Below are 14,689 nucleotides of genomic sequence, written 5' to 3' on the forward strand. Positions count from 1 at the left end.
GCAAGCTTATTTTAATTGAACAGTTACTGCTAAATATATATTATATATATTAAAAAAAAAAAAAAGATGACTAGTTTATTACCATAATTCCATACTTCTAGGAAAAAATCAAGGGTCTATCAAAGTCAACTTGAAAGTCTTCTGCACTGTTGCAGTCACTATTCAACATAACCTGATTTAGCTTCTATTTGCCACAGAGGTTTAAAAATTGCTTTCACCACCCAAAGTATGTTACTGCAGGTCTGAATGCAGGTTTCGAAGATGACTACATTTGCACAAAAGAACAATTATTGGTGCTTGTTAACTGAAGGGTACTGTAAAGAAATAAACTAGTGCTATCACTTTTAAATACTGTTCTAATTGAACAAAAATAAATTACAGCATCTGCTATGTTCTGGTATACACTTTACTGACACAAGTGATGGAAACCTGTCTTGTTCCTCAATGCTGCCCATTGCTTCCTCTTTGAAAAGTCAAGAACACTGGGCAATTATTTACAATGAGCTTCAAGAAACACAGTGCTTAGCTAGTTCCTGTGTTCTGACCTGTGGTAAGAACAGTTCTCATTTTAGGGAAACTGTTAGCAACAAGGTACTCCATACCTTGAAAGACTGTGTGCATCCACAGAATATTAAGGAATCTCCTCTGTCAACAGAGAGATTTCAAGTGAAGAGAGAAAGCAACTGAAGTTCTGACAAAAAGGAAAAAAGATAAAAGAAAAAAGAAAAAAAGAAGACTGCATATCCTAAAACATTTGAGATTTGATGCAGTATTTGTTGTTCCATTATTACTGATAAGAAAGGAAGTCAGGAGCAAGCAAGAAGCCTCAGTCAAGTATTGGTTTAAAGTTTACAGTCAGACAAACCATATAACTATATAACACAAATGCAGAAGAAAAAAATCTGTCACACCAAAGTGTAAAATAATTTATTTTCACTGCAACTGTATGACCATTTCAGGTACTACAAAGTAGTTTGCCTTTTAGAGCATTCTGGAAATTATAGATAGAAACAGGCATTTCCACAGATTTTGTAAGGTCCTGTTTTCATCTCTAAGAATTCTAAGATTCTTCTTTAAGAATCCTGAATTTCTACATTATATGTAGCTCCTTCACTGACGGATTTCTCATCTTCCAAACTACCTGTCACTTCTTGCATATGTCAACAAAAGGGTTGCTATATTCCTGCAAGACAAACAAACCCTCAAGTTAGTTCAGCAATAAGAGATCATTTCAACCAAGTTTCCACAAGTCTACTTTTATAAGCCTTTTCTACTCCATATACATTTAACAACTTGATATTTTTCAGATTAATTCATAGAATGGCTTAGATTGGAAATGATCTTAAAGATCACCTAATTCCAACTCCCCTGCCATGGGCAGAAACACCTTGATGAGGTTGCCCAAGGCCCCATCCAGCCTGGCCATGAACACTTCCAGGGGTGGGGTATTCAAACTGTTCTACTTCCATTAGCAGTGGAGACTTGATCTGAAATCTTCCTGGCATAATTTGTCAACACAGTTACGTCAGTACAGCTCAGATGCTGAGTTATGTACATGTAGGGCTGATCCCCTCTCTCAAAAAAAGACAGTGCCTTTAGGGACAAACGTAACCCACAGGTAACTAATTGTAACAACACATCTCCCTTGTAAAAGTCATTCTAGGAAGCTTCCTCCATCGGAAATTATGGCTTTCACTTATATATGGGTATATACTTCAGTCATGACCTCACAACCAAAAGTTTTAAAACAGGTAAAAGCTATTTAACTATTCAATTCAGCAAACTCTTGATAGCCGCCTGTTCCTGAAATACAAGCTACTGATGTGCTGCAGTATTGCATGTTTCTCATCAGGTATTTGGAGGGCTCCTTCTGCCCTCCAAATTTATACATGCATCTCATCAATCCCTCTGGTTTCTACGTAGAAAAATGAGTGCTGTGGGATCATTTAACACTAGGGAATTTTCGCATGTAATTACAGGGTCTGCTGCATGAAGGAAACTCAAGTGAAGAGGGCCGAGGATGGATAATGAAATAATTGAACACCATTTACTGTTCAGTTCAAGTAAATTGTCTTGCAGTGCACTCCTTTACAGGATGTCATTAAAATCAGTCTGTGTCTCTCCCATTCTTCTAGAAATCACAAATGCTATGAGTAAGAATTATTTTTTTTAAACTAATGGGAACTTAAAAACACATATATTTAGACTTAGACATTCTGTAAGATCTAAAGGGAGACACAGCTTTCACACCTTTGCATGAGAAGGAGCCTGAAATCACTGACTAAATTCCTTCACTTTACTGGCTAAAATAGTTTTGAATTTATCTTTACTTCTTCAATTCCAGGTACTTTCTCAGATTACATGATCGGGAAGTATGAAATGCTTTTCTCCCATTCATACATTTTAAGAAGCACTACGAAAAATCTTTAACAGGCGCAATCCGTTTATGGGATATTGGGCTCTGAACATTCTTATTTGAGATAAATCCCCACTTGGATAGAAAAATTGCTTACTCAGTGTCACTATTTTAAGGGGACCTACACACCAATGATTCCCACACTCTGATCAGACCAAAGTCTCTTCTATTTCCATGCTGAAAAATCAATTTTATATTTCATTTAAGTCTTATCACTGTTTTCCAATAGAAGCAGTCAACGCAGAAGAGGAAATAATGCAGGTCTTTGCCTGTCACATAAAATGCTTATTTTTTTCTTCTGATTTTGAAATGTACTTTATTACTCCTTATTTTTAAAGTTTAACATGCACCTTTTCACAGTAACCTCTGAGGCCTGAAAGTAGGATCTATTAGTTGACAGATGTACTGGTTTTGGCTGGGAGAGAGTCAATTTTCTTCACAGTAGCTGGTACAGTGCTGGTTTGGATTTGTGGTTGTTAAAGCTATTGCTGAGCAATGCTTACACACCATCACAGCCCTTTGTTTCTCAACCTGCCACCCCACAAGTATGCTGAGGGTGCACAAGAAGTTGGCAGAGGCCTGCCTCATCCTGGATAACAGCCCCAACCTGGTCCAAGGGATATTCCCTACCACATGATGTCACATTCAGCAAAGCTGGTGGGAGGTGGGGACAGGTACATGAACAGACACATTCAGAGCGATGGCATCTGTCTTCCTAAATAGCCATTATGCGTGAAGAAACCCTTTCTAGAAATAGCTAAACATCTGCCTACTGATGGGAAGTAGTGAATAAATATTTTGTTTTGTTTGTGCTCACAGCTTTGGCTTTACATAACGAACTTCCTTTATCTCAACCCACGAATTTTCTCACTTTTTCCCTTCCAATTCTTTTGCCCTTCCCATTTCACTGGGGAGCAGTGAGCAAGCAGCTGTGATGTTTTGCTGCCAACTGATGTTTAACTCACAACAGGCAGAGTAAAGGCATTCCTTGGATAGGATTCAGCTTCTGTTCTATTCAGGTTCTTATACCTGGATTCCCATATAGAAAAACTTCACATCCCCAAGTACTTAAAAGTTTTTAATAGAAAGTGACTAGTTGGGCAGGGCACATGCATACCACAAAATTTTTATTTCAGTATATGACAACAGGAATTCTCACAAGATTTATTTAATGCCAAAACCACTTCCTTAAATGAAATTGAAGGGGAAAAAGAAAATTCTGACCCAGACTAGCGACACTGTATACAATGTACCTAGGAAAACTGTACAACAACAACAAACACCCACAAAAAATAAAATACTTTACCAGGAGAGCAATTACTGGTATGTGCTATGTCAGGCAAAAGAAGGAAAAAAAAGACAAAACATAGCTGCAATAGCAACTGACTTGACACCTGAAAGTCTTAACGTAGTTGTACATGGAGACCACCAGAAACCATGATCTGAAGAAATGACTTGTCTGTTTCAGAAGACAGAGAATAAAAGGACCAACTGAAGAAAGACAGTATTAATATTTCTGCATAGCTACAAGTTGAAAAGAGTTTTCTATTAAAACAGCACATCAAAATAATAAAAAACAGGATAATAAAAAACATTTTTACAGAAGGTCATAAATGCTTATTACCACGTCACTTTGGTGTCCTGTTCATCTACCCATAGTTTGTGCTGAAGACACCAGGAACGATAGCTAAGTGATACACTTCATGCTGTTACATAACAAAATCCTGGCTAATAATGGTTTATAATTTACATCCCAATTTGCAGCAGAGTAGAATCAGAGAACTCAGTTATTTCCATCTGTATGATAAACTGGCATATGCAGGTGAGGCTTACGCATATACAACACAAAGCAGAGTAAGAAGTTTAAAAGCAGACCTTGCAAACAGTAAGACTTAACAAGATAAGAAATGGCTAGTGAAAACCTCCATGACTCTTTTTTCATAACTTAACAGGAAAAACACACTTACTGGTTTTTCAAGTACAATCGGATGATCAGGCAGAAACTCTGGCTTCTTCTGAGAGAGTGAAACACTTGACAACTCCAGAAGGAAATCTCTGCTGTATTTGATCCTTTCTGTGAATACACACAATTAAGTTCAATGTTGACATTTAATGCACTCAAGTTTGGAATTCAGAGAACTGATCTGGTTTCTCATTAAAAGGATAGAAATGCTGTATGTATGTATGTAAAAATCAGTATTAAAAGCAATACGAATTTAAGTCTTACATTGGACATTTGTAGTAAATTACGGAGCATCTTGCTCTTAATAATCAATTAAACTGACTTAGTTAATCAGGAGGACTATTCCAAGCTAATAAAGGTTTGTTGCTTTAATACAAAGGAACACAAAAAAGTGAATCCAATTTTATGCTACAGACAGACTCCCTATAGCTTGTTTTCATTATAACCGCAAGTTGGTTTTTAAGCCCTAGAAGACAATCTCTTTGTATGTCTCTTTGTAACCTATGCCAAAGTGCCACATTTCTGTGAGACAGGTAACAAGACCCAAGTCACTCTCTTCTGGGAGCTTTTACTTGGTTGTCTTTCAACAATTAAAAAAAATATATGAAATCTGCCATACATAAACTGGCAAACAAATTTGTACCAGTGAAATAGTTCTGAGAGTTTTACAGACTCAACAACAGTTAAGGGATTTGCTTAGAATGAGCATGTTAGAACTCAAGTTTGTACCACTATCTCTAGCACAGCCTCAGATATATCTACCCATGGTTCATACTTTAAGCAGATACTCTTTAAAAAGAGCAGAAGGAAGGAGAAAGGAATGAGGCAAGGAAGGGACAAACTTTACTTCTTATCCTAGGTGACAGTTATAGGTACAGCTAAAAATGTAAAACTCCATAAAAAATGAGTTGCAGTGGAAATTACACACTGTGATGCAGGAGAGGGGAAAAAAAAGAAAAAAGAAATAAGGAGACATTTATAGGCAGTAGCTGAAAAAGTGGACCTCTAAAATTGTGTTACTCTGAAGTAATGGATGACAACAATTAACAAAAGATTGAAAAAGTGATGACTTATAAAGACCAGGATCTGAGGAGAAACAAATTAAAATCTTGTAAAACAGAATGGTCTCTACACGCAAGGAAAATCAATGAGATCAGAAAGCTCACACCATCAGACAGAAATCGTCAAGTCCAGCACAGAACTGTACAGTCTTGGGTACCACATTAAAAGAAGAATATAAAGCTATTAAAGAGCATCCAAAGGAGGACTACAAATATGGTGAAAGGTCAGGAGGGGAAGATTTGCAAGGAGTAGCTGAGGTCCCTTGGTTTGCTCAGCCCAGAGCAGAGCAGGCTGAGGGGAGGCCTCATGGTGGCCCACAGCTTCCTCACAAGGAGGGCGGAGGGGCAGGCGCTGAGCTCTGCTCTCTGGGGACAGCGACAGGACCCGAGGGAACGGCACGGGGCTGGGACAGGGGAGGGTCAGGCTGGGGGTTAGGGAAAGGTTCTGCACCCAGAGGGTGGTCGGGCACTGGGACAGGCTCCCCAGGGACGTGGTCACAGCTCCGAGCTCAAGAAACATTTGGACAACGCTCTCAGACACATGGTCTGATTTTTGGGTGGTGTTGTGTGGAGCTAGGAGTTGGGCTCAATGATCCTGGTGGATTGCTTCCAACTTGGGATAACCTATGATTTTATGATTCTACAATTCAAGTTAGACCAAAAGAGCAGGTAATTTTATTTACCAGGATCGAAATAAATAACCTTACCTTAAAGTCAGTAACACACATCAGCGGAGAATTACGGTTCAAGAACCTGGATGACAATAAACTCAGACTGAGGAAAAACAGGAAAGACTTGGTGAAATTGAACATAATTCTTTCAATTCTTGAGTATTAAGAACAACAGAACAAGTGACGTCTTCAGGTTGAAGGACTGTAGATTACAAATGAAGAATTTAGATGCCTGTTTATGTGCATACATTCAGAGAAAAAATTATCTCAGTGAATTGATGACCTGATTTGGATCACTATCTCAGTTCCTGTGGTATGTTTAAGAATGAAGAATTAAACAGCAAAATGGTGCAGAGGACAGCTGTGAAAATAATTTTGGAATCTGAGAACATACCTTAAAGAACAAAAAAGTAAACATTTGGCTTTATCCTACCAAACCATGACCAAGAAAAAAAAAAGAAAAAAAAAGTATGTTTTATGACTACTGAGTGACAAGCAGTACAGAAAGAAAAGAGTCTCACTGAAAGCAAGAGGAACAAACCTTAAGGACAGTGTTGACAAAAGAACAAACTCGATGGGACTAAATCATGGAAGAAAGTAAGTGGTTTCTAGCCATCAGAATATTAGTACTTCAGAAGCACTGTAGTAAGAGCAGGAAGAAGCCAAAGTCTTAAATTCTTAAATTACTTGCATGCCATCTTAATCTTAAAGATTGTTGAGGACAGCAGAGGACTGACCCCCTGCAACAGATCAGAGGATGCAAATCAAGCCTGTACTTCCACACACAGAAGCAACTTATACAAAACCAGGACTTGCATGAAAAAATGTTTATGCTCAATTTTTACAAGACAGGAACTCCCAAAACATTGCCCAGACACATCTTTATATACAAGCCAAGTCTACCAATGGAGGTTTCCCACCTCAGTTATGGCCAACTTTTACACTTTGGAATGTCGCATGAAAAACTGTCAAGTTTCATAACATTCGCATATTGTGGTATAGAAGGAAGACAAACTCTCAAATCAGAAAAAAATAATATGCAGCAAATTTCCTTTGTCTTCCACCCAGAAAATACAAATCTGCTTGCAATATTTTACCTTTTTTTGTCTCTAATTCATGCTGGTTTGGTTGACAAGGCATCGTGTTTTGAGTTAAGATCTTCATTTCAGTCATTTCAGATAACTAAAACGGGAAAGAAAAAGTTATGTAAACTTTTTTTTTTAATATATTTGACAAACATGTTATGAAACTTGTTGTTGAAGTTATTAAAATGAGGATATATGTTTCTGGGTTTCTTAGTTGAAAGAAGTTATAGCAGAGTTTTAGCATTCTAATTTTTTTCTTTTACCAGCTGCCAAGATCTTAGACCTTTTACACTTTCTGTGAACATGAAAAAAAAAAAAAAAAGAAAGAGGATTCAAGGTTGGGTTTTTGTTGTTTTTGTTTTACTTTTCATAATTTCATAACAATCCTCTTTATGGAAACAGGCTTGCACAAATTAAACCACAGTCAGAACTGTAGTTATTAATAACAGCTGATGGATGAAAGATGACGGTCTTGTCCATACACAGAAAAGAACTGTAAATAGGAATAGAGTTAATGCAAAATGTCTGAGAGGTTTCCTGTGAACCTGTAGGACATTTGTTACTATTGGTTACACACAAATAAGGACACGCATTCTTTCACGTTCTCTCCAACACCTACATTTGTCAAAAGCAAAGCTCATTTTCTGGGCAGAGACAGCAGTCAACATTTGTATCTTAACTGCTCTACCTAGCTTTTGTGGTGAGCTGACCACAGTGCAGTCAGAGAGTAGGAATTGTGAAATGGCAAAATATTTCTAGAATATCAGCTTATCACCACTCTGCTCATACTTCCACTTCTGTGGTTGACACACTGATTTGTCTAAATATTCTGGGGAAGAAAAAAAAAACATATCTGAAACATTGAAGAATTTCAGATGATTCAGTTAATAGAGAGACATACTGCTAATTCTAACTGCTTTGTAATGTTCAACCAGTCTTGGTGAGTCTTAGATATTAAAAAGGGAAACCTTCCCAAGTACAATAAAGGAAAGAGTATTAATACATTCTCAAAGAACGCGTTAATACAAGAAACAGGCATGCATAATTAACATCAATGTGTGAGATGTCACCACAACAGATTTGTATTTCTTCCTGCACCACACTCCTAACTCTGCCAACTGCTTTATAATATCAAGATTATATATAATATTATATATATATCTATATATAATTATATGGTATTTTTGGGTTTATAGTTTATATATATATATATATAATATATATATATATATGTATAAAATATATATAATTTATAGTATTTTTGGTTTTCAACCCAAAACTTAAATATTTGACTATCACTCACAAGAACACTCCCAAACATATTCTCATCTGAAATAAAACTACGAAGAATGGAACTTATCTATAAAGAATCCCCTTTGAGCAGTGCATGTCTTTCTGAAGCTCAGCATCATTTTAAAATGGTATTTAAGGAGTAGCAAGTTAGAACTGATATTGACTGTCGGAGGCTTTTCAAGCCTTTCTCTCTCCCTCCAAAAGATATGAGGTAGCCGACTCAACACTCTCCAGATCTTTTCTTTGAAAATTCTTTGCATGCCATAAAGGAATAAAAATAATTCTTTGTTTTATTCACTGTACAAGACCCAGGAGAAGCCCCATCCGGATGCTCAGACACTTCCACCGAGTATCAGTTTGTCTGGTAAAACTACAAAAGCAAAAAGTAGTTTCACAGCTAGTATTTGTTGCAAGCAGCACCTGTAGAGAAGGCCCAAACTTCTACATTACTTGCATTGTGGCACATGAATACCTGGAAATTTTCCACAGGCTACATCTCTCAACTAATTTTTTTGTTAAATTTAACAAATGTAAATCGTTTCGTTCACAGTTACCTGTTCTGACTACTCAAAAACTGACTACAGAACAGTTTGATTCCATTCATCCACATGAAACAGAAAAATCGCTGCAGTCTTATTACTAAAATGCCTCCTGTACTAGAAAACTGACTGGAAATTGCCTAGAATCAAGGCTAATACCTTCTACACAAGCACTGTCACTGTACTCATTATTAACAGTACATATTCTCTACATTTCTAGAACTTAGACAATAATAGGTTCCTTGGATGGCAGCTTTAAGACTGTAATTCACTGTTCTTTAGATTACTCAGAGTTAATGTTATACCTTCTGATGTGCAATAATGATGTGTTGTGGTTTTTTTTTATTTTATTTTTTCCTGGTAGGTATCTAAACAGATTTAAGTGTCCACATTAAATACCCCTGAGTAAAGCAGCTTGTTGCCATATTCTTCCTAGTTCCTTCACTGCTTTAGGTACCTCATTTGTCAGAGCTGGCTTATTTTTATTTCTACAGCTTATTTTTCTAAAATCTATCAATGTTAGTGGCAAATACAATTTGCTTTATTTTTTACTTCATCTTTCACCAAGCCTTCCAAAGCTAAACTAATTTTCCTGTATCCTAATCTATTCCAACTTGAATATTTATTCTCTGATATTTAAAAGGTCAGTACTACTTAAGACCATTTAGTAATATGAAGTGTTACGTCAACATATTCCTGTTTGGTACCTTGCAGTGTGCTCCTTTATCTTGTGTAAAAGGAAACGCATTGGGGGAAGGATGAAAAGGGATAAGGAAAATTAAAGATTTATGATTGCACAGACAGAGCACTATTACTATCCTGCCAAAAAGGCAGTAAGATTTAAACCACCTTTAATAGAATTATAATTTTGAAGAACAGGTTCTTGAAGTGAAATATGTATCTTGCTCTAGGAATGGGAACCATATCTCACCATATCAACAGACAAAAAGCAAATGCATAACAGCACACAGCCTTCTCAAATGTCCACTGATGTTTTTTAAAACACAGGAGAATATTTGGCAAGACACCAATTTGCATGCCATCATGTTTTCATGGGTCATCAGATTCTTGATGTCATCAAGAGTCTTTGGTCATCAGAGTCTTGGTATCTTCAGAACTGGCTACTGCATAGTCCTTTCTAAGAAAACCATTCTGTGAAGCTGCTATGCCAGCCTCTAAGCTAAGCTTAGCCTGTCAACTAAAATCAACAAGTTCACTGGGTACTTATTTATCAGCTGGTATTTGGAAGTACCTACAAAACAGCTGACAGTGAGCATTATTTAAAAGCCTTCTCAGAATCTTATGCCGGAGAAAAAAGTTAAAATTAAAGAACAAAAAAACCTCTACCATCATCAAAGAAATGCAGTATGTAGCTACATGAAGCCAAACACTGATGAAACTGAAATTCAGTACTACAGCATTGCTGACCCCAGGACTATTCTAAATGTTTGTTCTCCTACAGCCACATTGCTCAAGAGACAAGTATAACAGTTCATCTCCCTCCCTGTGATCAAAGATAAATATGTAGCTGTAGTAATTCTAGAGTTTGTAAAATTGTCTGCCAACACCTTGAGTTTAACACACACACCCCCAAAAAAAGTAAAGAAAAAAGAAAGCCAAAGGCATCTTCCAGAAGCTTCACACAATACATAAAAGGACAATAGGATAATTAAACTGTTACTCAAACAAAAGATGAAGGAACAGGCCCTACAAAAAATAAATAAAATAAATAAAACAAAATAATTCAACACTTCTAGTATGCTCTGAGAGACAGTCAAAGCAGCATCAACAGAAAATCAAATTCAGACTACAGAGCATTAAGCACTGCAGTTGTAATACTACAAACTTCAGTTTGCAGCAAACAGCTACAACCAATTTCATGTATGAAAGACATTTTGTACCATACCTAAAACCAAGTATTTGGGGGCAGTAAAGCACTAGAGCTCTTTCATTTTTTGAATGCTAAGCCCCATTTGTAGCCCAGTCCGGCACAGCCAATGAAACTGAACTCAGAACACACACACAATTTAAATACCTAGTTTTCTGAGTTTGCTGCCTCAAATTAATTTCTGCCTGTGCTAACTCATATGTACATACATTTCTGGTATTATTCTTTACACAGACTGAAGAAAGACTGACTGTGTACTTTAAAAGAGCTCTCTCTTAAATTCAGTGAAGATGAAACAAAAGCCACACAGACTTTCAAAAATAAGTAATTCATAAGATGTATTTTTTAGGTACTACACAAATATTGAGGAACTCTTCAAAGTGTCAGTTCTTTTTAAACACTTCTAATGCTTCTGTTTTATAACATACAGATTCAAGGACATTGCTAGTTGGGGAAATACCCCCTACCTTTCATTTGCTAACATAAAGGATTAGCTGACCTCCAATTTATGGCACTCCAGAACACACTCTTTCATCAACTTCATCATTTAGTATTTACTCAGTACTCACCCAGTCAACCTTACTCTGCAAACATACTTGACTGTTGCTAGGTAACTCAGTCTGAAACTCGAAAGTAATTGTTGATGCTGGTGAAGATAAAAGAAAACATTAAGATAAAAATATTGTAACTAGACTCCACTCTATGATACCTGCAAGCAGGATGAAATCCAACTGCAAGGAGATTTTACAGGCATCTATTCACATGTTAAAAGTTCCATGAATGTCATCATAGAACTTTCCATTTCTTCCATGAATTTGAAGTAAAAGTTTATGATGCCACTTAGCTTCTGTCCACATCAGCGATGCTGGCATTGTTTCTCTAGCTACCAAAGACTTCTAACTTAATAACAGCTGTAATACGTAATATCAAAGAGGCATAAACAGATAATTTTTAAAAAATATATAATACCTACATCTTATATAAATACTGTGTGGTCTTTGTCAGACATAGGAAAAAAAACTTTTATGAAGGCCTGATAACAATGGTATGGTGCAGTACTTTGTATTTGCAATAGAATTAAATAATCCATTTGTTAACTTACGCATATTTAATGTTTTCAACAGGAGTCAACTAACCCAAGAAATCTAAATCTAATAGGTAAGACTGATTGAGCTTCCTGAAGTATGCTATAAATTTAGATGCCAAACTATAGAAGTAACACCAAGAGTTCTGCATAAACCTGATGTAGTTTAAAATCAGATTTTATCACAGAGGTGATGTAGTGAGACCAACACAGAGCACAACAGTTATGCATCACTGTATTGTGAACAAAGCAGTAAAATAAATAAATAAATATAATAATAAAAAAGACAATAAACCTTACACACCATTCTTATTTCTTTAAATAAGAGTTTTGGCTTTGTGAGTTACTCACCTTGTTTTGAAGGCAAATGACGCACAGGTCGTGCTGGCTGAAGGGATTTACCAACAAACTTTTTAGCTCCCTTTAGCATTTTGAAGTGCCACACTTTAAAAAAGCAGCAGAAATCAACACAAAGTATTCAGCTTCACATATGGATGTTAAGAGAGAAGAGCAGTCTACCATTTGTTAGTCACGTGTGACATGAGCATATACTATTTATTAAGTAATCAGGCAGGAAAGAAAAGCAAGCCCTAACAGAACCTTTCTTAGATAACAAAATGCACTGGATAAAATTTGCAAAGACATAATCAGACATTTCCCTCATTTTTCCCTCCAACTGAGCTGCCATAGCTGCTTCTCAATAAGACTTTTTGTAGGTATGTCAGAAGATGGGGACACACAATGGAAACACAGGCATTTTCTAACAGTTAACTTAATCAAAACGGGGGTAAATTAATTAATATTGGTCTACCCTTTGCAGTCTGCTGGCTGTATGTTCCTTATATGTACATATGTGTACTTCCATAATTGCTTTTTACTGTCTGGTTTAGTTAAATTAATACAGATTTGCATCTTCCTACTCAATTTAGCTGCTATAGAAACACCAAAAGCCGCCGAGGTTTGCCATTGTAAATAAATGGCTACTCTTAACTAGTGTTTAGTCCTTCTCCTTGCCACTAAAACAACAACCAGCATATATACATAATAGCACATATACTAATTAACGGTACTGAAATACATTTTCTTCCAAAAAGACTTTATAACACAAAGAATTGCAAAAACAACAACAAGAAAAAAAGATTCAAAGGAAATGATAAAGTTCAAGAAGGGAAACTATAGAGATATTATCGGATTCTGATATGGAACAGAAAGTAAAAGTTAGGTTATTTAAAATATGAATCAGTCAGTATTCCCTCTCATTTCATATGGTCTCTGCACTATAAAAAAAAAAAAAAAAATGTTTATTTAGTACATTACAATCTTTTGAACATTGATCTTTTATTATTTTCAAGTAAGTTTTCCAACATACACAATTTGAATGCATCCAGATCTAGCAAACCAACTGTCAGTTACTGTCTGAATTAAAACAATTAAACTGAAACAAGAGGAAAAAAAAAAAAAAAAACAGATCTGATTCCCTGTTTTCCCTACCTTCTCAACTTAAAAAGAAGGGCTTGAAAGCTGTAGTCAAAGCAACAAGGAAAATTCTTGCAGATGAATGAACTGAGACTACTGACCTGGAAGATAAATTTCATTTCATCCAGATTAGGAATGCTTATTTAAACTACATTTATACTAGAGACTACATTTCCACATAAAGCAATACAGTAATGTTTGTTGCATCACAAGATGAAAAAAATACAAGCTTTCCTCCACATCCTGGTTGTAAATGACATGCACACACTTTTTCAGAACAGCAAAAAATGTGTAAGAGACTGGGTAACTTCTCCAGTGAAGGAGACCTGTATTTTTTTCAGCTTTCTCCTGTAGTTAGAAACAAGATGACTTGTAGTGATGACAAAACAACACAATTCTCCTTCTCCCCCTCATCTCCGCTCCCAGATTTCGGAGGGGACAATGTCTAGGAAGCCACGTACTCCCAAAACAGGCAGAAGAAGAAATACATATATAAGAAGTATGTTTGGGAAAGGGTGAAATCCATTAAGGTATTGAAATAGTTCCACATCCTCCTTTTTAAGACCTTTCAGTAGGAGGAGGCTAGATGAGCTCTCAACAAATAATCTAGCGTGATCTGGATTTATACAATATCCTAGTAATTATCCTAGCAATATAACGTCCTAGTAAAATCAAGAAAAGTGGTGAGAAATCAGCTCTAATAGCTAAGAAACAAACTGCCTTCAGGAGAGGCTATTGCCACTGGGGCACCTGCTGCAGCCCCAGGCCTTCCCCTTGACAAGAGAAGCCCACATCGTTTCTCCCAAATTATTTCCTTTTTTTCATCTCCAGAGATGAAGGCCCATCATGAAGGAAGCCCTCTGCAGAAGCAGTAAGGTCTAGGAGGATTTCTGTACGATTACTTTTTGAGCATCTGAAGAAGCTGGGCATTCTCAGCAACCAGCTCACAAACATGTCCCCCACAGGGCCAGCATGGCTCAATGCTTCCCTAAAAGAGCACTAATAAAAATCTTATAAAAAAATCCCCAAGCCCCGAGGTGGGCACACAAGTACAGAACAGAGACCACCCCACCTTGCCCCGAGGGGCTCCCTGTTTCAGCCTGACCCCACAGCCCCCCAGGACCCACGCTGCCCCCAGCACCACCTCAGCCTGCCCCAGCCCAGCCGCCATCCCCAATCCCCGGCTCCCCTTCGGGCCGCGGGCCCCCTGGGG

The 14,689-nt window shown here is 36.9% G+C and overlaps 1 protein-coding gene across 1 annotated transcript; it reads right to left on the minus strand.

The window, feature by feature from the left end:
* Positions 1–942: 942 nt before the first annotated feature.
* On the minus strand, positions 943–12,430 carry LOC309874185 (uncharacterized protein C8orf88; the record flags this gene model as incomplete). The annotated part of the gene is made up of 5 exons (XM_082752129.1): positions 943–1,183; positions 4,384–4,490; positions 7,209–7,293; positions 11,486–11,562; positions 12,352–12,430. The coding sequence occupies 5 exons, from the start codon at positions 12,428–12,430 to the stop codon at positions 1,145–1,147; spliced, it is 387 nt and encodes a 128-aa protein (XP_082608255.1). The 3' UTR covers positions 943–1,144.
* Between the last annotated feature and the right edge of the window lie 2,259 nt (positions 12,431–14,689).

The sequence above is a fragment of the Aythya marila genome (genome assembly GCF_965140915.1).
Source record: "Aythya marila genome assembly, chromosome: 2".
Lineage (NCBI taxonomy): Eukaryota > Metazoa > Chordata > Aves > Anseriformes > Anatidae > Aythya > Aythya marila.